We start from the raw sequence: 23,545 nt of genomic DNA, 5'->3' as shown, positions 1-23,545 counted from the left end.
GCTTTTTTGAAGTCAAGATATATGACATCTATCTCTTCTCCCTTGTCCAGGTGATCGGTCACCTGGTCATAGAAGGAAATGAGATTGGTCAAACAAGACCTACCCGCAACAAACCCGTGCTGGCTATCCCTTAGGATGTTAGCCTGGGCCAGTCCCTCAAGGATGGCCTCCTTAATAAACTTTTCTAAGATCTTCCCCAGGATAGAAGTCAGGCTAATGGGCTAATTAACTCAACCTTCACCCGAGGGAGATGTGGAACAGAGGCCCAGGGAAGCCACTTCAGGGAAGGGATGGGGGATCCTTTGATGGGGCAGCCCTGATACTCTGTGCCCGCAGCATGGGCCTGTGAGGGGGTGTGAATCTCCCATCCTTCACAAGGCAGCAGCTGTGCCCCTGCTGCTCCAAATCCACCCAGCTGGCTGTGGGCTTCAGCCCAGCCTAGAGTCACAAATGAAGATTACATGCATGGCTCCAGAAGAGACCTCCTGGGGGTTCTCATTCTTCCAGCATGAGGTAACCGGGCCTCTGCAAGCATGGCTCGGCGTCCAGCCACGGATCCATTCCTGCTCCCTTCCTGACACATGAGCCACAGGAGATGTCCACGCCCTCGCAAATGGACAAGGCAGGTACAGAGCTCCACCACGGTAAACAGGCCAGGTGCACGTCATGGCAGAAAGGACACAAAGGTTTCTAGCCAGCAGAAGCTAGGTGGGATAGCCTCCCAGGAGGTGTGCTGCAGGCAACTTCAACACGGAGCTTGAGCACTCTACATGTCCCAATGGCCCGGCCCAGGAAAGTCAGGACTGGGGTCCATGAGCCTGGTGGTAGGATCCCTTCTAGTCCTGTGCCTCTAGGCTGGGGCAATTCCAGCAGGAAGCTAAGCTGTGTCAGGCACGGCTGTATGCCCGACTACAGCAGAGCATCACAAACGATGGCGCAGCTGGGGGGACCGAGAGCCAGAGCCTGCTCTTGGTTACTTGCAAAGAAACCCAGAGCGACTCCGCTATGTCACTGTGCCCAACTTGCTTGCTCTGTGCCTGAGCTAAGGGGAGAGAGTGGGATTTAATGTCACACCTAGGGCCAGCGCTCAGTGGAGTCTGCGTCTGTGCCAGACCCTCCCCATTAAGCCTCCGCAGGGCCAGTGTCTGCTGCAATCAAAGTCAGGAGACGTGGCCTTCCCAGCTCTTAAGATGGACCCAGGTAGGGATGCACGGAGCTGTACAGCAGGGTGAGACAGGCACCTCCTTCTTAGCAGCTCAAGCCAGACTGGATTTCTCTTTATAGGACTGTTTAAGTGGGTCTTTGCTTCCCTTCCCCTCTGGTTAGAGATCAAGTTGCAGACTTGAAGAGCAGATGCCTGGGGCAGAGTGTTAGACTCATCTCACAGGACCCAAGTTCAAATCCTGGCTCTGCTTCACTCCTACCCCACAAAGCCCATGCAAGCCAAGCACTTGCTCACCTGGCAGGGCCACAACAGGCAGCCATGCCCTGGTCCTGCCTGCACCCTTGCTGGTTAAATTCATTCTCCAAAAAGCTCCAGGGTCCCTCCTTTCTTTCATTCCTATTCTGGGTGTTTCGCAGACCTCCCAGGCAGGACCTCAACAGGCCCCCCTCACCTGATGGCAGGGCTGACTGCTTCCTGGCTGTTCTCCCTAAGTCCCATTGACCTGTCCCACCCTACAATAGCCAACAGGGGAGCATGGTGCAGCTCTCTGGCAACCTTTCAGGCCCTGCTTCCCTATAGGGCCCTCCTGGATCTACAAGGAATCAGGGTGCTTAGATGATGGCAGAAACAGCATCTGCAGAAGGAAAAGTGCTGCAGGGTTGTTTGTCTGCATGGCCTCTGTGCCATGCCACAAGCACAGGTGAGATGTGCTCCACCCAGTCACTCCAGCACCACACAGGCTAAGTGCCAGCTCCCTCACAGCATGACTCTGTGTGCATAGACCCATGCCCAGGCTCCCAGGCTACATCTATACCATGACAGTAGCATGCCCCAGCAGGGAGCTCCCTTCCCCCCCGCCCCCCAAATCCCTTCTCCAACCTGCCCCTGATCACACATGCCAAGCCCAGAGCCTCCCTGGTACATGTCTGGGCTTGACACATGCAAACGGCAGGAAAGACTGACCATACTCAAATGCATCCCTCCTGCCAGGACATGCTGGTGCTACACTGCAGATGTACTAATGGTCTCAGCTGAACCTTTTGGAGCAGGCCTGGACACAGGCCAAGTCACCCTAGTCCCTGGGGTACAATGGGCACCTTGGCTTGAGGAAGTATCAATATGCTCTAAGTAGGGCAACAGTGTCCAAACTCTCAGTTCCTTCCTCCTGCACTTCCAGCCTCTGCTCTTTCCCATGGGAACCGAGATGGAGCCATTAAGCAAGTGTCAATCTGGAAGGAAGGGGAGTCCTAATGTCTGCCGGCTGGATGCATCTGACCAACTTTTTCCCAGCCCCAGATGGCTGCAGAAAGGGAGATACGTCAGAGAGTATCACCTCTGAGCCAGCATGTTGCTGGCAAAGGGCCAGCCTCTGCTGCAGGGCTCCATGATCTCCTGGCCAGGCAGCCATAAAGATGCCAGAGGGGAAATAACCTCTCTGGAAAAAAAGTCAGCAGTCATGCAAGAGAGCTGGAAAGGAAAACACAAGGTCAAGAGCAAAAGTCTCCAGGACAAGGCCAAGGGGGAGGCTGCTCCCAAATAAAACAGAAGAGCTTGGAGCAGGAGACCCTGTGGCCACTGGTGTGGTGGAAAGGGACTTGAAGGGGAGGGGTCTCTTCTGCCAGGGAGACACCAGGCAAGCCCAGCAATGGGACTCTCAGCCATTTTTCATGCACATTCCCATCCTGGCACTGTGATCCTGTGGCACTGCCTGGTGTCCAGCTCCTTGCCACTGGACAGTAGCTGGCAATTCCTGCCCATGACAGATTTCCATCCTCATGCCAACCCAGTGTCCCTGAGAGCTCCTTAAATCAGGGCCCTGGGAGTCAATAGCAGAGTGACAGGACTATAAGTTTACATGATCCTACCTATGGGACTGAGGAGCTCAGCATGCACAGGGGGCAGAGTCAAATCTGAAGTGGATTCTTTGGAGAACTATGGTATGGCCTAAAGCAGGCATCACCATCCGGATCACACCAGCCCCAGCCATGTACCAAATACAAAGCATTACCCTTACAAGCCTCAGTGCTCACGGAGGGGCAAGGGACCTCCTTAAGGCATAATGCCCTGCAGAAACAGAACAGCTCTGCACCCCTCCCAAGGCAGGACAGTCACCACCTCCTACAATCTGCAAGGAACATGGGTTTGGGTTGTCAGCTTTGTAGAGGATTTCCTAGTAGATCCACAAAGAGCGTAACCAAGCGACTGCACCGTGATGATTACACTGCTCCAGTTCAAATTTGGAGCACCAAAATTAGGCTTGTAAACAAGAAGGGCCTTAAGCTTTGCTTACCCTAGGAATTTGGCCACCAGTGCAACCATGAGGATGCGAACCTTTAGCATAGACACTGTTTGCAAAGACATGGCACAGATGTACCAGGTGGCCAAGATGTCCCAACTGGACAAGGGGCTCACTCAAGCTGGCTTCTCAGGAAAGTCTGGCCTGCAGAAGGCTCTCACTATCCAGCCCCAGCAAAAATACAACATCAAAGGCTTCCATAAAGTTAAAGAAATCTCTCCAAGACAATAGAAGGCTTGTTTGTCAAAGGAAACTGCAGCTCCCACTTTTGTCTAAGACTTAAACATGGCAGTATCCTGCCTGGACAGGAGAATATGCCACGGATGAGAAACAACGCAGAACTGACCTGGTTGTTTTCACTGTCTAAAGCAGATGGCAACGTGGCAAGGAACTGAAGCAGCATGACGAATGAAGAGAATTCATCCCCCTTGTACACACCAGTAATGCGGAGGGGGGAACTCTGAACCTGGTGGCATAGCTAAAGAATTGCCCCAAGTCAAAGGGGAAGACAGGCACCTAGTGGGATTTAGAAAAATCTCAAGCTTCCACTGTGCTGCCATTGGAGTGAAGTGCTTTTGGAAGTCCTGCTGGGTATGCATCAGAGAGCTTGAGAGAGTCCAGAGGAGAACCACACGCATGATTAGAGGTCAAGGGAACAGGCCTTATGAGGAGAGGCCGAGAGCCATGGGACTCTTCAGCCTGGAGAAGCAAAAGCTCAAGGGCAGCTTGGTGGCAACCTATGAGTACATCGGGGTGTGCATCAGGACCTGGGAGAACATCTGTTCACCAGGGCACCCTAAGAGAAGACAAAGTCTAACGGTCACGAACTGCTGGAAGACCATTTTAGACTGGATGCAAGGAAACCTTCTTTACCATCTGAGTCTCTAGAGTCTGGAATAGACTGCCCCCAGAAGTGGTCCAAGCGCCTACTCTGGATGCCTTTAAGAAATGCTCACATGCTTACCTTGCTGGGGAGGGATCTGAGCCCAGCTGACTTCCTTCCCTTAGGCAGGGGGCTGGACCCGGTGATCTCATGGGGTCCCTTTTAGCCCTAATGTCTATAAAATAGGTACCCCTACACCTTATAAACCTGGCTACAAATAACTTAGAAGTACAAGTCCCATTGCTGTCAGTGCCCAGTGGCTAAGACATGCTTTTGAAAAACATCACCCTTGCTCATACCCAAGAGGTCTTCACCCCTCACCTCTGGCCATCTCTGTCTCTAGCAGTAAGGTGCCCTGCTGCCCTACATTGTCATTCAGACACAGCTTCCTGCACCAGGCCAACTCCCCGGCTCCCCAGAATAGGCCTACACACAAAATTAATTTGTAATCAAGACCTTAAGAAGCACTAACCAGGCTCTTAATAGGTACAGAGCAACAATTATCAATGCCAGCTGAACAGCTAATGAGCATTAAAAGGGGAAACCAATTAGTTTGCTCAGGATTCCTCCACGCCTTGAACACTTGGCGTATTTCCATTTTTAAGCTCCCATGGGGGCTGGAATTTCACAGCAGGTCCCCAACACAGCAGAGGTCCCAGTCATTGTCATGACTTAATCCCAAGCAGAAAATGAGTTGTTGGTTTTGCTTTCCATCAATCAAATGGGTATCTAGGAAATGGCAGAGCTGGGCTCTGTCTCCATGGAAACAGGCATATGCAACAACACTTTAACATAGGAACCAAAAAGCAGACACAGACCTATCTCCAGCAGCCTGTTTTTGTCAGGGGGGATTTCAAAATAGCACTAAGCTGGCAGGGGGATTGCCTCGGTCCCTGCAGGAGGAGGGAATGCCAGGTGTATATAGGCCTCATTTCTGCTTTTAAGCACATTTTCATTCACCAGCAAGGGGGTAGGCGGCAAGAGGCTCTCCTGCTTGCTATCCAACTCCCTTATTCAACACTAAAGGGCTTTATCCTGCTGAAATAAATCCCCCAGGAGCTGGTAATATTGAGCTGTCACGGTGTGCATTTCATCAAGCAAGGAGGGAGGGAGGATTGTGACTTGGGGTTGCTATGGCTACAGAGTTTATTGAATTTCCAAAGGGGGAAAAAAACCCAACCCTGTTTCTGATGAGCTTGCAATCTGCATTTCTGCAACCGGCTCCCTATTTCTGCTGGACACATTTGGCCTGTGGGTGCAGCCACAGAGTGTCTTCAGGTTGGGGGCATGCAATTCAGGTTGTACTCAACATCCGTCTCAGAAGTCTGTTGTACAGCACAGCATACATGCTCACCTACACTACGGACATACACATCCCACTCCATCCATCCACTCGCTCAGAGCCTGCCACATGCCTGAATACGGCCTGCTAGACACGCACGTGCTATGGCAGATGCACCTGTCAAAACCCACTTAGCCACATGATGATCATGTGCATGCTCTTGTAGGCATTGCGCCCTCCACAATGAGTGCAACTACCCACCCCATCACTCCTGCTTGCTCCCTAAGCCTAAAAGCCTCTTGGGGAACCAGAACCCTCCTAAAGCCTCAGGCACAGGCAGAAGCATGAAGAGGCCTCTTGAGAGAGGGTAGGATTTTTGTCAAGCCCATGCAGTGGACACAGCTCCAAAGGGGCACCACATGGTCGCATCACACATGTAGGAACCAGCCTTTGTTACTTCTCTTGGCTTCAACCTTCACTGCATAAGACTCAACTCTACCTAATGTCCCTGGATTTGTGGTTATATTCCCAGCACTGTCACAAACATGGGATCTTCACCCCCCCACAGGCCTGCCTGAGTAAGGATGCTCTCAGTGAGCAATGGCCTCCGGACATGGTTGGTGGGACCCCGGCTGAGACATCAGGTGTGTCCCTTTATTATCAGCCATCAGCAGGGAGGCACGGGTATGTTTTCCCTTCCACGCCTAGCACTCTGCCCACATCCCCTGAGGAGACTGTCTAGCCTGGTCCAGGCATGCCCATGATTGCTTTTGGCTCACAGGGCGCTGAGACACTAAAGGTGCAGTTGGCAGTCAAGGGAGGAGCTGGAAATGAACAACCTTTGTGTTGACCTGGAAGTCAGCTATCTGCTCAGGTCACTCAAAGGTGCCTGCTCTTTGGCATACTGTTGACTGGGCTATCTGCAACCCTCTCCCTCTCAAACTGGAGACAGGATTAACCCCTACTCTTTTACTCCCAGGGTGCAAGGTCTGGCACAGACAACCCCTGGCAGGCAGGATGGTGCCCCTCACAGCTGCATCCGCTGGTGCAGGAGGATAGGACTGGTCCCCTGGCAAGAACCAGAGAGAGCTTGGATGAGTCAGGGTCCTTCACCAAGGTTCATGAATCTCCCTCAAGCTCATATATTCCCAGTCCCCTACTTATCCTGGAACTTAAACCCAGGATTTCCCCTCATGGCCCGTAAATCCAGTCCTCCAAGTTCTTCACCTTGTGGCAGCCTGTACGCTGTGGCAGGGATTAGCCCATGTCCCAAGGCTGGGCTGGCAGAAGGCATCCTACGCCCAGCACAGATCTGTTTCTTCACTAGACCATGTTCTGGCTCCCCCTCTCTGCTCAGTCCGAACATGACCTAGACCAGCGGTTCTCAACCTTTTTTGTACCAGGACCCATTTGTAAACATTGATGGCCAATCCTGACCTAGTGCCCCTCAGTCCCGACCTGCTGCCCCCCACTCCCAGGCCCCAGCCACCCAGTGTGTGGGGCATGGGACCCCTCGCAGCCCCTCGCAGCCTGGAGTTCTGCCAGCCTGCAAGCAAAAAGTCACAATATACATTTTTCTCCTTTAAAGGAAAATCCATTTTTAAAGGTTTGTTTGCAACCCTTTCATATATTCTTGCGCCCCACTTTTGGGTTGCGACCCCTGGGTTGAGAACCGCTGACCTAGAGCGTGCAAGCCAAGGCACCAGATCTGCCACTTTCCAGCAGGCCTGAATTTAGGTCAGACAAGTTGACCTGTCCCCTCTGGCCGACCTGGCTCCCTCCCCTGCGCACATGCCCGCCCAGGCAATTCCCGCTGGGTTATATGGCAGCTGTCAGAGAGGAATCCCCCATCAAGAGCAGGCAGCATTCCCAGAGCCAGGGATAAACAGGATTCCAGGGCCCTGCGTCATTTCTGACTAATCCGGCCCAGCCCAGGGGAGGAGGGATGCCAGTCAGCGCTCCCCACCACCCACTGCCTGCCTGCCTTTTCCTCCTAGCATAGCACCCCCCAACACAGGTCTAAGCATGGGAGCACTGCTGGGCATGCTGGCCTTGCCTCATGCTCCACGGGCTCTGACTAGGGGCACCTCATTCACTCGCCTCCTCAAACCAAACAGGAATGCTTTGGCATTACAGCTCTGCTAGCTGCCCCCCAGCCTCGTGCCACTTTCGATTCTTCTCCAGCCGACGGCAGCATCCTAGAGGCACCAGATGGGCAAGGCAACAGGTAACAGCAGCAAATGGATGGTACCTGCAGTGCGCAACAAATTCACTCCTCCAGCCAGCTTACAGATAGTCTCCCAGCTCTTGTTCAGTGCCCCCGCACATATGCACTGTTCATGAGGAAGGAGGGTCCTGAGAACTCAGATGCACATTCAGCCACACACTGTTAGTGATGGCATGTGGACAAGCATGAACAGCACAACACAACCCCCATCAGAGACCCTGGGATCAGATTTCCCATTATATTTTTGTGCAGGAGACAGGTCACTAAGTAGTAGATGACAAGGCAGAGCAGGCGCTCTAAAGTGATTAGCCAACTGAGACTGTCCTGCCCTGGCTGGGGATGCTCAGACTAGACATAACCAGGAAACATCCTTGATCTCAGCAGACGTGGAGAGGAGTGGATAGTCTCAAACACACTCATACGTACATGCACGGCCAAGTGATGGGTGCGAAACTGAGCCACAAGCCCCAAAGCTGTCAAGAGCAGAGATCATACAGCTGCATGTATCAAGCTGGTGAATAAAGGCACAGTCCCTCGCTTGGCCCACACCAACTTTTCTGAATTGTTCAAGGCCAAATCAGTTCCAAAATTCAACTGAGCAGAGCTCAATCATCGAGTCTGTGCGGTCTACCACCGAGCAAGCATCCTCCCTTCCAGACCCATCTGTCTGGGGCTTCAGATACTCCCCAAATCCAAGCAGGCATATTGTGCAAGCCCCAGGCCTGGAGGGCTTGGGGTTCAGATGCCCTCGGTCTCACTTGATCTTAGCTAAGAGGCCAAGCACATCCAGTACAGGGGCCAGTAAGTAGCTCATAAGTGGTGGCCTGCTGCCTGGGCCCTGGGCAGTGGGAGTTACTAAAGCAGGACAAGCCAGGAACAATGGCAGGGTTAAAGACAGCCTATAAAACTGTTACTATTCAGTGACCTAACCTGCTGGGGCCCACGTAGGAGCTGAGTGAGATGAAGCCCCAACACTGAGATCTGAACAATGCATTCACAAACATGTGCACTGGTCCACCCTTACCCAGCAGGAGGGGCTGGGACCCAAGAGCTTATTTGGCTCAAAACAAGGCACTGGCTTTTGATTGCTGGAGCCATCAGAGGAGCCCTGGGGCAGGGGGAACTGAGGACGCCAGCAACCTGTTGCAATCGCCACAGTTACCCACTGGAATTTCTCTGGAGGGCTCACTCCACCTGCCAACACAGCAGCACTCCCTGAATACCAAGTGACAGAGCATGCTGGGACAACAGAGTCCGGCCTGTCGCACGGCAAGGACATTCGTCTGCACGCACAGCACCTGCATGAGCATGCGCTGGTGCAGACCTGTGTCTGTGCACAGGAACCGAGCACCAGCCCCGCGGGGAACAATGGGTTTACCTGGGCCTCTCCTTACAGCAGAGTGAACAGGACCTTTTTCTCCACCCCAGCCAAGGCAGGGTTGTTCCCATCAGCATTTCTCCAAGGTTAAGTCTAACTGACCAAATGGGGAGGCTGCTACCATTCCACCCTAAGGCCATCAGACAGCCCAGCCCACCTGCCTGGAAGGACTTTCCCTGATACTCAGTTTAAGTCACTCTTTTCTTATATTTCATCCCAGACCTCCTAGTTCTACTCACCTGCCCCCCTGCACAACCTTGGTGCTTCACATGTGCCAGCTGACGGCAGGCCAATATCAGTACCACCCAAGAGCATTTCACAGATGGCCAACTTAGGCACAAAGGGACTGAACAATTTGCCCCAGGTCACACAGGGAGTCTGTGGCACAGCAGAAACTGAACCTTAGTTTGAGACTCCAGCTAATCTCAAACTGCACCCTGTCCTAACTGGATCAATAAATAGTCCTGCATGTATACCTCAACCTGGGCTCTTCTTTATTACCCTTAGCTCTCATATTCGGTGCATCCTGTTTTCTAGCTATTGCCCGCAACTTAGGGGAGAAGAAACTCTTTTCTTGATGAAAGGCATGATGTGTAGGTTCATTGCTTGCCTGCAGGAACTGGTTGTAAATAAAGGAGCAGATAATGTCCTCCTGGAAGTGCTGAGGGATTTCACCCACAGGGAAGTGAGGCACAGCGAAATTAAGGACAATTTTTAGCCTGCTTCTTCAGTGATCTTGAGAATGCTGCCTCTGACCAGGTCCCACACGAGCTGAACCTGGCAAGGAGATGGTAAAGCCCTATGGGGACAGCCCTGGCCACTGTGAGACATGTCTCTCCAGCACAGCTGAAAGTGGCAACAGGGTCATGTAGCAGCTTTGCCACCTCACTCCTGGGGCTGGTAAGTGTGTAAAAGGAGCAGTAGGTGCTGGCAGCAAGTGTGTTCAGGGCTGCAGCAGTCCTGAGGCTTGCCCCATACCACACAGGAAGCCTGAATCCAGAATGAACCCTAAAGCTCTCTCATTTCCAACCCCCCCATGTCACTTTGGTGCCTGCTGTGTAGGTCTGCCCTTCCACAGACAGCGCTCCTTATGAGTTTGGTCTCAGCTAGGGAGATGGGAAACCTTCACTACACAGGCAGATTCCTGGGATTTTGTTAAGTAGCCCGGGTCAGGGATGGCACTAGCAGGCATGAAGCCTCTATACAAATAGCAAAAACATTGATCTTTTCATGACATTCCTTCCCGGCATACTAGAAAGGTGGCTTTTTACCAGCTCCCGCCCTCCCATTCTGCCCACCGTTGCCAGAGCCTTTTCCTCCACTGCGTGGGAAGCCGATCCCTTTTGCAAACTTCTCCCTTTCCAAGTTGGCCCAGCCACATCCAATGATCAGGAGGGAACAGGCTATTGCAGTTCATATCCCTTCCTCTCCCCACACAGCCTGGTTTCGTCCCTGCGCTCCCCGGGAGGGCGGTGTTAGAAGAGAGGGGAAAGCATATATAAGAGCAGGAATCCAAAGAGCCAGAGGACTGTCTGCTGTGATGGATATGGTCCAGCTCCTTCAGAGGTCCTTTCCCGACCTCCTTGACAGCTGGTGTCAAATCTCACTCCTCCCAGGCCTGGCCTCTGCTGGGGTACAGTAATGCAGCCTGCCACCGAGGAGCTTGGTTCACTGCCTGGCTTCCGTCACATGCCGGGTCTGCAGCTGCTCACACATTCAACACTTGGTGGGTTTTTGTTAACTAGCCCAGGTCAGTGATGGCACTAGCAGGCGCAAATAGCAAAGGGAAGGGAAAGACTTTCCAGCTCGGCAGCAAGATGGGATATCACAGCTCATTTGCTAGGCTTGGAGGGGAGGAAATCCACCTTCCCCACGACAACAGGAAGAGATGGCATGTTTTGCTGGACTCAGTGCCGTGGGAGGAAGCCACTGTAGCAACAGGGACTGTACAGAGCGGAAGCCCCCCCAAGTACCGAGACCACGTGGACGGCACTTGTTGCCAGGAGCAGGGCCTGGTGAACTGCACGCTGGGCAGGGCTGGGAAAGCGCAGCTAAATCAGAGCTATCGCATCTGGGAGTCTGGTCTACAGAGGACAGCACCAAGCAAGAGACCTCTGCCCAGGCACTGGGGAGCACCAGCTCAGGGAAAAACTCCATAGGTACACACAACCTGCTCTGCAGACAGGACAAGCTCCCACTTAGGTTTCAACCCAAGCCCTGGGTGTTAAGGGAAAGACACACTCCAAAAAGTCCCCTTTAACCTCGTGCTTCCGCCCCCACCCCCAGCTGGTGCTCTCCACTCGGGGTTTTCCCTAACCCTGCCTGGGTAAAGAGCAGGATTGGGGCTTGGGGCCATCTACTGGCTGCACTTAGTGTCGGCTACAAAGCTCAGCCGCAGGCGTTGAGCATTGACTACTGTTGTCTAATGCCATGAAAGGTTTATAATCCTATTAGCCAAACAGCCTTCCAAACAGCATTGGGATGGGGGCTGAGCGAAGGGGGTCATGCAAGTAGCACAAGATGCCCAAGCCAGAGAACTGGGAGCATTTGCTTTTCCAAGCCTGGGTGAAGTCTAAGGTGGAACGCATCCCAGGGTCTTTTGTAACCTCAAGAAGCGTGGCCTCTCCTCAGACATGTTTCCAGGCCTCTGGATCACTCTCTGCTGACAGCCCAGGCCACTTTTGGCACATACCAGGCCCAGGAAATGTATGCTTCAAAAAGCTGCAAGACAGTTAGTCACGAAAGAGGTACAAGGCACCTTGGGGATAAATGGTTATGAGATTTCAAGTGTGGAGCCCAACCCTGTACAAGGTAACACCTCTAGCACCTCCTGCGTCTTCGCAGTCTGCAGCCATTTCCTAGTGCTGCAGCCTTCCACTCTCCCACAGGGATTTAATATACACCAGCACCCGATTCCTGGAGCACCTTTTGGGATCCCCAGGGATAAAAGCTACTGCCACATGACACCAAACTCAAACAATGGCCCTAACTGTGTGAGCAGGGCTCTAGGCTCGAGTACAGGCAACTCGCACGCACACGAGTTGGGAGGACTGGGCTCTTGGTCGTGCAGTGGAACTGGCTCGGTTCACCCGGCTCTGAAACGCAGCCACCTTGCAGAGACTCGAGGAGAACTGCTGACATACTCGCTCCATCCAAAAATGCCAATTTGACTAAGACTCGGTCATTTCACAGGACAGTATACATTGCATTAATGCTTCCGACAGGAAATAGAAGTGCTTTAAGAAGAGAGGAAAAGATATATATTCCAGAACATTTAATTTTGCAAATGAAAATTCCAGACCTAACTTTTCCTTCCAAGCTGGGACAAAGCCAGATGTCAAAGTCTGGAGATTTCATGTAGGCCAACTCCAAAAGAGAGCGGACTATGGACAGGTAAAGCCACTGCCTCTGCTGCTGCACCCAAAAAAAAAGAACTGGAGGGACTGGGATGCGGGGCCCTGGCTACAAGCCGATTAACAAGAAGGGCTGCTAGGTAAAAGGCAACACTTGAGATTTGGCTAACACACTGGGGCGAATGCCCAGCTCCTCCACAAGGTGCCATCTGAAGACATTTTAGTAACTGCAGGAAATCAGCAAGCAAGATGGATGCATTTTCCCAGCAGCAGCAGCCCTCCAGGCGTCGCACCTTCCCTTTTGGACCGCGCTGCCAGAAGCGGCGAGCGCTCCCTGCCGAGCCCCTGCTGCCGCTTTCAGGCTGCGACAGCACGACGACGGAGACCAGAAGGTTCAGGGCCTGAGGAGGAGGGATTTTAGGCTCACTTGGACCAAAACCCACATTTTCCTCAATGGAAATAAACACGTCCACCCTCTGGAAAGCATCCACTGGATTTTTTCCCCTTTAGTTATTCACTTCCTCTGGGAAAAAGCCATGCTGAATACTTTTCAGCGTGCATTATGAATACAGAGTAGGTTGGTCTTCCTACGCCCCGCAGAGATGCCAGAGGACTTGGCATTCCAGTCATTCCTGCTAGCGCCTGATGGAGCGAGGGACCAGGCACAGTCCACCTCCACGGGGCATCCTTTGCATTTCAACCTGCTCTACGGATACAGGGCTGTGCCATGGCAGGCGGTGCACGTGGCTGCCAAGGCCTGTGAGCCAGAAGCCCCCAGACCACACAAGTCTCTGGCCATTCCCGGGCCCTGAGGCCGAGCACCTCCTCTCCCTGCCTGTGCCCCGATGGGGACCGAGAGCCACAGGAACTGGGTTAAACCCAAGCGCTGCACAGCCCAGCCTTATTATTTCTCTGCCACGGAGGACAGCGCAGCTGCCAGGAACTTCTTCCTCGTCGCCATGGAAATGATGAGGGGGTGTTTTTTGAGGTCTGCTGGGACTTTCAATTCCTGCCAAGCAAAACAGGCCCCTCTGAGCCAAACGCACTTGCCCGAGCAAGACGGACCAAAGCAGGGTCACGTTCTCTGCAGCTCCCAGGGCTGGAAGGGGATAACAGCTCCTACAGCTCTTGAGCCATGCCGATGTGGGGCTTCACAACTGCTGGGGTATTGAGGCCACCTGAGAGGCTGCTGCAGAGGTGGGCTCCCTGCTAGCCAGGACTTTTAAACCCAGCTGACATTCACCCCATCTTCCACCTGATGGCATCTGTTGATCTGCACTCTTTTCTGCCTCCTCTGTAACGTGCCGCTGGCCAAGATGAGCACAGCCTTGCCCGGTCATGCCACGTGAAGGTGGTCCCTTCGTGCTCTCACAGCTGCAAGGCCACGGTTCTGTTCACAGCCCCCTCTCTTCCAACCCCTAAGTCCCAGGCTCTCCCAATGCACCTCAGGAGAGGTAACTTGTGCAGCATGGCAGGTGCCTGGCCATCCCATACTTCAGACCTTTTCCTGCTTGCCTGCAGGAACCAGGAAAGAAATGTTTACCCCTCTCAAATGCTTTATTGGCTTTTATTCCCCCTGGTCTCTCTTCGAAGCATTAGATGTTGGCCACAGCCAAGGCTGGGGGTTTTGACTTGAGTACATTGACACTTCTGCCAGGAACTTGGCCAGAAGGTCCTCCTGCCAAGCTGATGACCAGTATTCACAAAGGAGGGTACAGTCCTCTTCTTAGGATCCTTTGAGCATATATTAACCAACTATGATTCCCCCATTGACATGGCAAGATGTGGCATGTTGTAGGGTGTTCTTGATGACCAGTTTGGTGCCTGGTGTGTGAAGGTTTGAAGTGATGATTTTTAGGACTCTCTGATAAATGGCTGCCAGACAGCAAGTGGACTAGATGTCATAGCCCGGGAAGTCCCTTGTACCGTGATGTTCCCAACGTGAACCTACAGCTTCCCGCACCCCTGCTACACCCCACTGCACCCCTTACACCGTGCTCTGCCAATGCTCCTCAGAGTCAACCCGGAGCATTCCCATTTCTTCCAGGGTTGGGAGCCCTGGCAAGGGATCTGTTCCTGCTGCTATTCCAGCCCTGGGACTCCCTTCTCTACTGAGGTACCTCTGTCCTCATGTTTAACACCTCCGCTGTCCTGGCCCTGAGCACCGACTGTCAAACATAGCTTTTTCCTACAGGAACTAGACAGAGGTCAAGGGGTCAGCCAAATTCCTGTTCACTCATAATTCAGAGCCTTGTTTCCAGGGGCGATGGTGTTTCCTGCTGCATCAGAGCAGATCCCCTGGATAGGCTATTTCCTGCTCTTGGGGAAGGAGACAGCTCTCGTTGCACCAGCCTCTAACCAGTTCACAACAGTGGGTTCACTTCCAAATTACTGTCACTGTTATTTACATGGGCACGGACTCCTGCCAGCACTCCTCACTGTGGGCAAGGGGAAGATGGAAGCCAGGGCCCGCAGGCATAGCACCCACTGCACGGGGGCTGCCACTGCTTGCAGCCTCCTGCCACTGCAAGGAACATGCAACAGGGAATCTCCCAAGAGAGGGAGGCAAAGCCAAGTGCCCAACACAAGTGTCCTACATGATCCCCCCCACTCACACAAGAGCCCAAAATTTCCCTCCACGGTCTATCCCAGGTCTACCCATTCTCCTTTTGCACGATTGCTTGGCAAGTTTCTTTTGCATAAGCTGCAGCCTTAGAGAGTTGGCTCCTTGCCTCCAAGATGGGCAGATGTTTAGCTGAAGCAAAGGGAATGGGGGCACTTTGATGAAGGGAGATAAAGCCTGACTTTTATCCCAGGGAAGATCTTAGAAAAGTTTATTAAAGAGGCTATCCTTAATGGACTGGCCGACACCAACATCCTGAGGGATAGCCAGCACAGGTTTGTTGTGGGTAGGTTTTGCTTGATCAATCTCATTTCCTTTTACGACCAGGTGACCCATCACCTGGACAAGGGAGAAGAGATTGATGTCATATATCTTGACTTCAAAAAAGCCTTCGATCTGGTATCCTATGATCATCTCTTAGAGAAACTGGCCAGTTGTGGCATTGGGTCCACCATGATCTGCTGGCTGCCACCACCCTCTGGGTCCGCTCCATGGTCGGACCCAGAGGGTGGCAGTTGATAGAAGTCAAGTGTCATGGTGTCCTGTGACCAGTGGGGTTCCCCAAGGCTCTGTCCTTGGACCCATATTGTTCAACATCTTCATTAATGATGCGGACATTGGAGTCAGGAGCGGATTGGCCAAGTTCACCGATGACACCAAACTTTGGGCCAAAGCATCCACATCTGAAGACATGAGGGCGATCCAGGCTGACTTGGACAGGCTCAGCAAATGGGCGGATGAGAACCTGATGGTGTTTAACACCAAAAAATGCAAGGTTCTCCACCTTGGGAGGAAAAATCTGCAGCATCCTTATAGGCTCGGCAGTGCTATGCTGGCTAGCACTACGGAAGAAAGAGACTTGGGGGTCTTCATTGACCACAAGATGAACATGAGCCTGCAATGCAATGCTGCGGCTAGTAAAGCAATAAAAATGCTGGCTTGCATCCATAGATGCTTCTCAAGCAAATCCCGGGATGTCATTCTGCCCTTGTACTCAGCCTTGGTGAGGCCACAGCTGGAGTACTGCATCCAGTTTTGGGCCCCACAATTCAAAAAGGATGTGGAGAAGCTTGAGAGAGTCCAGAGGAGAGCCACGCGCATGATCAGAGGTGGTTGCAGGACTAGCATAGCTCTCTCCAACTCAGCTTGGCAAGCTCAACCATGTCCCAAGGAGACAAGCAAGAGGAGGCACTGGAGAACATCAGTCTGTCAAGGGGCCTCCAGGATGGATGAACTCTCCCTGCCCTTCTAAGCCAGAGAGGAGCTTTGCCCCAGAAGTTTGTGATCCAGTGACATGCAGTCACCAAGCGTCCCTTGACGTCAGCTTGCATCTCCAAACATTCTTTGACCAGTGGCCAAAACATGCAACACAGGGCAACAAAAAGCAAGAAGAGATACAGAACACTGGATAAGGAGAAAGACAGTGCCAGAGATGTTAGAAGGCTAGCTCCTAAAGGCAACATGCATTCTTCGCACAATGAAGACACCAGCATCCCAGACTGCTTTATGAGCAAATGGAGCCCGTAGAAGTTACTCAAATACCAGTGCAGATCCCCAGGCAGCAAGTACCACATCAGCAGTCGCAGCACAGGCCTGATGAACCAGTCATCAATACAGACTGGAACTGGACCAGTTCAATCCTGGCTAGCCTGTCCACTACCACCATGCCAAAGATGGCTCAAAGGCAGCAGCAAGGACTGAGGAATCTTACCACCCAAGATGGATCTAGATGTTGGGTGATAGGATTCTTTAATGGCCAGCAGCTGTTTATCCTCACAGCAACCTCTGTTAAAAGTCAACCACGTATGTGTGTGTGCATGAGTGAGTGCGTGGGCACATTTGTACTTGACATCCTCCTCATAGCTTGAGGAGCCTCTTCGTCCTGAGATTCTGAGTCACTTTTTAGGTTAGATCAATTTTCTTCCAGGCAATACCGTCTAGTGACCCCAGAAGATCTGGTTTTCATTCCCAGCTCTTCCACTAACCTGCCTCAAGATTTTAGACATGCCACTAAACCCTTGTGACTCAACTTCCTTTCCCCACTCCTGTGCTGCTGCTTCTCAGACTGCAAGCTTCTCGAAGCATGGACCAGTTCCCACTATGCATCCATGCAGCGCTCAAGACAGTAGGGCCAGTGTCAACTAAGATCCTTACCCAATGCCACAATCCAATCATCATCACCAGGGAACCCTAATCTCCATCTCTCCTACAGTCACCTGGATTAACCTCTGGGTCTCTAACATGAGCTCTTCCCTCCACACAAACAAGAGCACAACAGTATCCGAGGCTAATACCCCATAACAGCTTTTGATGATGATAGCAGACAAACAGAGCATTGTAAAGAAGAGACACCCCTGCAGCACAGTTGTCTCCAGTCAGCTTGCAATTGTCTGTGCGCATGTGACATACACACAAGAGCACCATTATTTTTAACAGGGAGTTCCATGCATCCTCTCTATAAATTAGCCCAGGTGATCATGAGGATACCACATCCATTTGTTGTGGGTGTCAGAGAGACCCAAGGGGGTATCCTCACTCTTGCCCATTCCATTTTCATCCATTTACAGGTTCTAACAACACTTGTAGTCACAGCAAGGGACTAAAAGCCACCACTCATAGGTCTCCTCATTTCTACAGCTGTCCCATTCTCTGAGCTTGTGCCGGCCTGTGCCTCAGTTTATTACTTATAAAGTGTAGATAACAAAACAAAGGAAATAAATGTATCTACTGCATGGGGGATCGTTATAAGGAAGAGGATAGCGGAAGGAAATTGTTTCAATGGACTTTGAACATCCACATTGGAAGCAAAAGCTCTTAGGAAAAGCAGCTTTGTAATGAGATGTCATGAGCCCCTGGGGCTGCCCCTTTTGTACTGATTTTGACTACCCTAAATTCCTGTGCATGGAATAGGGTTTGTCCCATTGGTCGGCAGTTCATAATATTCTACATGAACACTTGAGGCAGGGAAAAACAAAACTAAACCAAGCCAAAAGTACTGAAAAGGTCCCTCATTGCTGAACTAAAACACCTGGAGCAGGAATTTCCTGGCTAAATTCTGACTCCATTGGGTCTGGTCTGCATTCCTCCTTTCTCTCACACACATCTGGGGTGCCAGCATCCCAGCTCAACTCCAATGTAGGTCACAATGTTGGACCTTAAACACCTACTTAAATCGTCCTTGCAGTTTCAGCTGGAAGCAGGATTCTTATTCATTTCCTGCCCTGAACTTCACACTGCTTAGGCATTCAGTGGTTACCAGGTCACACCTGAGAGGCTGCTGCACTTTTGTGCTGGGCTGAGCAATTCCCATGCCTACTTTACTGAGCACTCAGTGGCATTTTGGCATGGAAGGTACTAATGAGCAGACTGCAAACCTATTCAATTGACTTTATGAAGAAAGGTCATTATACCCATTTTCCAGGTGGGGAGATTGAGGTGCAGAGCTATTGAGCTCACATGACAGATCAGTGGCAAGACTGAGACTACAACTTGCATCTGCAAAGGAAAAGCTACGGGCAAGGAAACCTCCTGCCTCAATAAATCCAGCCTTGTATTAGTTATTACCCTCCAAGAGGCTATGGGTCACCATTCCCATTGTGCCTCCAGTAAATACTTAGGCTGAGTTTCCCACAAGAGGAGAACAAGCAACCCCCGAGCATAACTGAATTTGCAATAAGATGCTAGCAAACAAACCTGAACTGCAGATGTGCTAATGCAGATCGCAGCTCATCACAGAGAGCCATCCTGGCGAGCCCAGATGGGCATCTCAACACATTCCTGAGAATATGGTCAGACATACATATGCTCATCACCTCCATCTGCGACAAAGCAAGTCTCCTGTTCAAGAAGCAAGGAATTAAAGAGAGAAGTAGTTCCCCCAAGTCGTCCCCCCGCAAAACCAGGCTTCCCCTCTGGGTAGACTCAGGCTTTCCAGATGCCATCAGGGCAGAGCCCAGGGTCCACCAAGCTCAGCTCCAGCCTGGATGGATGATCAGGAGACAGGAGCAGCCGATATTTGGTAAAGAAACCAAGGGTGCCACCTGCTGGGTAGTCAGGCTCATTAACGGGATGAACGGGGTCCGTGGAGACTGTGGGTCATTCATGGAGACGAAGCACACCTGCTCATGTTACCGCTTGCCTTTCAGATAGTACTGGAGAAGAGGGGACAGAGGTTTGGGTCTAAGAGGGTTGCATGATCCAGCCCCCACCATGGTAGTTGTTACCATCCAGAGAAAAATCAGTTTGGGCCAGAAGAGCTGTACATAATATTGCAAGAGGCAAAGCCTTAAGCGATGGGGGGGGGGCTTGATCCACTCGTACAAACCGTAAGCTTTCAAAGGATCAGGAGCCAGAAGTTGTCAAGGAATACTACACTGCACCCAGAAGAGCCCTCTTTGCCCTCTGACACATTCATACAACATCACTGCGGAGCAAACAGCACCCCACTGAGTCACCTAGGCTATTCCCATCTGTCTAGAGTCCTTCCACGTACCACACCTGCTTAGCCAGGGGAAATTGCCATTCAAGGTGGGACTGATAAATAACTGCTCATCTGCTTGCTGTTAGACACCACTTTTGGGTCCTATTTTTTCTACTCCTCTAAACCTGCAGAGAAATTTCAGGAGCGGGGGACACAAAGCCCAAAGAGGGGTGAGGCTTGTGAAGAGATTTCCCAGGGTTCATTACCCCTGTGCAAGGCAAAGGGAGCAGAGCGGACTGGGGAAACACTGCTAGCTCCCATTCAGCCACAGCCATGCACAAAGGTGTCTGTAGCAGACCAGCTCCAAGAGAGCAGGCAAGTCCTGGGGCATCATGTGCAAGCATACATTTTGCACCCCACTTCCAGAGATATCACCTCTGGCTTATTTCAATTGCCTTGTACTCTCAGTGAACTACACTGTAGACTTGTGGCACCTTTCCAAACCCCTGCTCTCACTTCCCTCAGCTCATTAGCAACTCTAGTTTTACAAGTGGCTTGAATTCAGGTGAATTCAATTGCTCTGCACACAGTCTGGAAAGCATGCTGGTGTCCCCTCGGTGAAATGCTACTATAAAGATGGGAAGGTAGTGGAAGCTCAACTAGAGCCTATAGTCGATGCGTATTTTTTTACAATTACTATACAGGGCTGGGAATGCTTCTACCCAACTATATCCAAACGCCACACACCCAGGTGTTAATGCAAGGAACACAGGAGAATTACTCTGAATAATAGCAAGAAACACAAACCCAAAGATGCTGGGAAGGCCACAGCTTTATGACGCACCCCCAAGGGGACCTTGCGGAGGAAACGGAGACAAAACCCAAGTAGGTTACAGTTCATTAGCAAATCAACCGTCACCATAGCCACGGCACAGACTGACATCGCAGCCTTCAACATTTGCTGTCTCCCTCTAACTGAGGGGTACATCAGTGATAAAGAGGCATCGTGGTCCCTGACCCATACACTTAGGCTTGAAGGTGAGAGTGCCAGATGCAGCAGCTGAACCTGGCTGGGAAAGACTATTTCCCTGCCTGCTTCTTCCATGACTATGCCAGCAGACTCCTGTATAGCAAGCACTCGCTGCCACAGCACTCCCCAAACCATGTGAAGGCCAAGTTCTGGGATCCAAGGCACTTCAGGCTCAGTTTTGCAAGTTCAGACCAACACTAAAAGGCACCAAAGGAAATTGGCCTGAGACCACTGTGGTTATCAGAGGCTCATCCTGTTCCTAGCAGTCAGTGCAATATCGCTCTCCTCCCTCAAAAAGCCCATAATATGCAGCCACCAGAGGAGATGCAGCCAATGTTTCATCTCCTGACCGAAGGGGTTTGCATAGTGAACTGCTAGCCGGGGACAAGGGCAGATGTCACACTGCAAAAGGCAGCATCATTTTAAAATCCCACCTCCGTTCTGAACATTTTCTTCTGCCGAGCGTCGTGCCAACCACCACCCACGAGCAGACCCGAGAGAAAGAACAAAATTCCTCCCTTGTTGCTCAGGTTATTTACCTCGGGAACGTGACAGCACTCAGTCAGCGCTCCCCGTTGTTTGTGTGGGACTCGCACCTAGCAACCGGGGAGAGAGAGACGTTTCAGAGGCAGGCAAACGCAGCTCGACAGACGCAGGAATTGGCAGGGTGGGGCCTGGGGAGCGGCTGCGGGGCTCAAAACTATGTCCTTTCGGCTGGGATTTGAAAATCGACTGGTTGCCCAATGGATCGTGTCCCTTTTCAACAGCAAGGAAGTTTCAGTCTCGCAAGGGGATGGGACCTTTAGATTAGCTCAAGTGACCAGTTACGCGTCTTGGATGGTGTCACCCGATAAGCTGTTTATTGTGGGTCAGCTTACGGTTACAAACAAGCTGCGTGCCTCAGTTTACCCACATCAGGATGAGTTAATATGCAGTGCCTCCCTCCAAAAAAATACACAAGCTGTTTGTAAGGCTTTGAGGTCTAAATTGCTTAACAGCTATTCAGTAACTTAATGCCTGCAACTCGGGTCTTGTGCTGAAGCCAGCACTGGACGTACACTTCTTACAGTGCCTTTGTATTAGAGGGTCTCGTGGTGGTGGGCTCATTTGGGCCCAGACTCAGCAGGGAAGGGAGTATTAAGATACCCATTTCCCAGATGGGGAAACAGAGGCATCTAGCACTCTGCCCGGGTTCAAGATGACACAACAATCCCTCACCTGAGCTGCATACAAGGCACAGATTCCCAGCTCAGACAAGCTCCTAGAAAGGCAGCCACAGTCCAGGGGTGCATGGGCCAGCCCTTGCTCACACCTGTCACCCCTACCCTGTCACACTCTCCAGCACTGAGACACTGAGCCCCCAACTCCACTGCACATGGAGGAGCTGAAACCAGCAGCATCCCTAGCAGCTCTCCATGAGAAGGACACAGATTACTGCATAACTGAACCACCAAGATAGCAAGGGAAGGGGACAGGCGCTGGGGGATTTCTTTTCTCTTTTCCAGCCACACACAGGCGAGAGGAGAATCAGGCTCTCGGGTACAAGTGCAGGTCAGGCGTCCATCCAAAAGCTTGAGTTCTTAGGGATTAGTCAGTGGGTGGAGAGGGTCAAAGGAAAGAGTCAGTTGATAATTAACGCCAGTCCTGTGCCCTGCCTCCTTGAACTTGCTTTCCCCAGAAATACCACCCCGGAGTTGAGGGCCTGCGATTCTGTTTGGCCTGTGCCCTGTTCCACCTTGATCAGGCCCCACAGAAGCGTGCTGGGTGACGAAGGGCATTTGGGAGTTCACAGAGGGGGGTAGGCACCTTCACACAGCCTTTGGCCTTAGGTGTTTCCCACGTCAATCTAAGAGCTGGGGTTTGGCAGTCTGGGATCTGGCTGGCCATGGACCAGCCACTCAGCTCAGCAGCGGCCAGCGCCCCTCGTGCATGCATAGACCTTGTCCCAAGCTTTGACCGGTGCCTCCACCTTCCAGCCACCCACCTCCTTCAGCAACCGCGGGGCCCTTTGTTCTTTCACACAGAGCCCAACAGCTGCAGCCCCTGACTCCAAAGTCCCCTGGGAAGGTGACTCCCTCTTCCTCAGCATGTGCGCCAAGCCCAACTCGCAACGACTTGTTACTGTGTCAACAGTGCAAGCCAAACCTCCTCCGCTCACTGTCCCCCACGCCGATCCCAACACAGGGGCTGGAGAACCACGACGCAGCTTTTACGACCGGGTCCAACCCAGGTCTGCTGAAAACCCCGGCGCCGGCTTCCAGCGGTTATGGAGGCAGAGTCGTTTGCCTGGCTCGGCTGCGAGCTGCTATCGGCAGGCAGCCTAACGAGCATGCCAGCCTGCCGTAAGTGAGCACGAAACATTTCCTCCGACTCAGAGCATGAGGCAAGACAGTTTGGGGACAACTCAGGCTCACGTCACGCCGCTTAGATTTGACGCAGGTTTGCCCAGCGCCGGCCCGGGCGACCTCCCCGGGTTCAGGGGCTCCACAAAAGCCCTCCTCCCCCGCCCCAGCAATGCCCTCTCTGGCAGCAGCCGCCAGGGCCAGGAGATAGGAAGCCAGCAGGCAGCTCACCTGGGTGTCAATCATCATCATCATCTCCCACTCATAGCATCTGTGGGGTCCAGCCGAGAAAGGGGTGGGGGGTTAATCCGAGCGCTCTCCGGAGGCCGCAGGTGCAGGGGAGGGGGTGGCCCTCACCCCTCAGCCATGGCGGGGATCTCCTCCCCAGCTCCCTCGTCAGGGCAGGCAGGTTGCGAGCCTGGAGGCCGGGCCCGCAGCCCGGGAGGCGCCCGGCTGTCCCCTCCGCATTGTCTGCCGGCTCCCGCGCACCTAGCGGGGCTGGCGGCCGCCACCGCCGCCGCCTCCTCCCGCCGCCGCCGCCGCGGC

At 52.4% G+C, this 23,545-nt stretch overlaps 1 protein-coding gene across 1 annotated transcript in view; it reads right to left on the bottom strand.

Annotated features, from left to right (window-relative positions):
- The window catches only part of RALGDS (ral guanine nucleotide dissociation stimulator), a 99,159-nt gene extending 75,614 nt beyond the window's left edge, over window positions 1–23,545 (bottom strand). The window contains exon 1 of the mRNA XM_090022045.1: window positions 23,231–23,545. Within this exon, the coding sequence (XP_089878171.1) occupies window positions 23,231–23,254 (24 nt within the window). The 5' untranslated portion in view covers window positions 23,255–23,545. The remainder of the gene's footprint in view (window positions 1–23,230) is intronic.

The sequence above is a fragment of the Crocodylus siamensis genome, chromosome 11 (genome assembly GCF_052110815.1).
Source record: "Crocodylus siamensis isolate JL-2025a chromosome 11, ASM5211081v1, whole genome shotgun sequence".
NCBI classification, from domain to species: Eukaryota; Metazoa; Chordata; order Crocodylia; family Crocodylidae; genus Crocodylus; species Crocodylus siamensis.
Note: the sequence above shows the minus strand (reverse complement) of the source record. Positions and strands in the feature narration are given on the sequence as shown.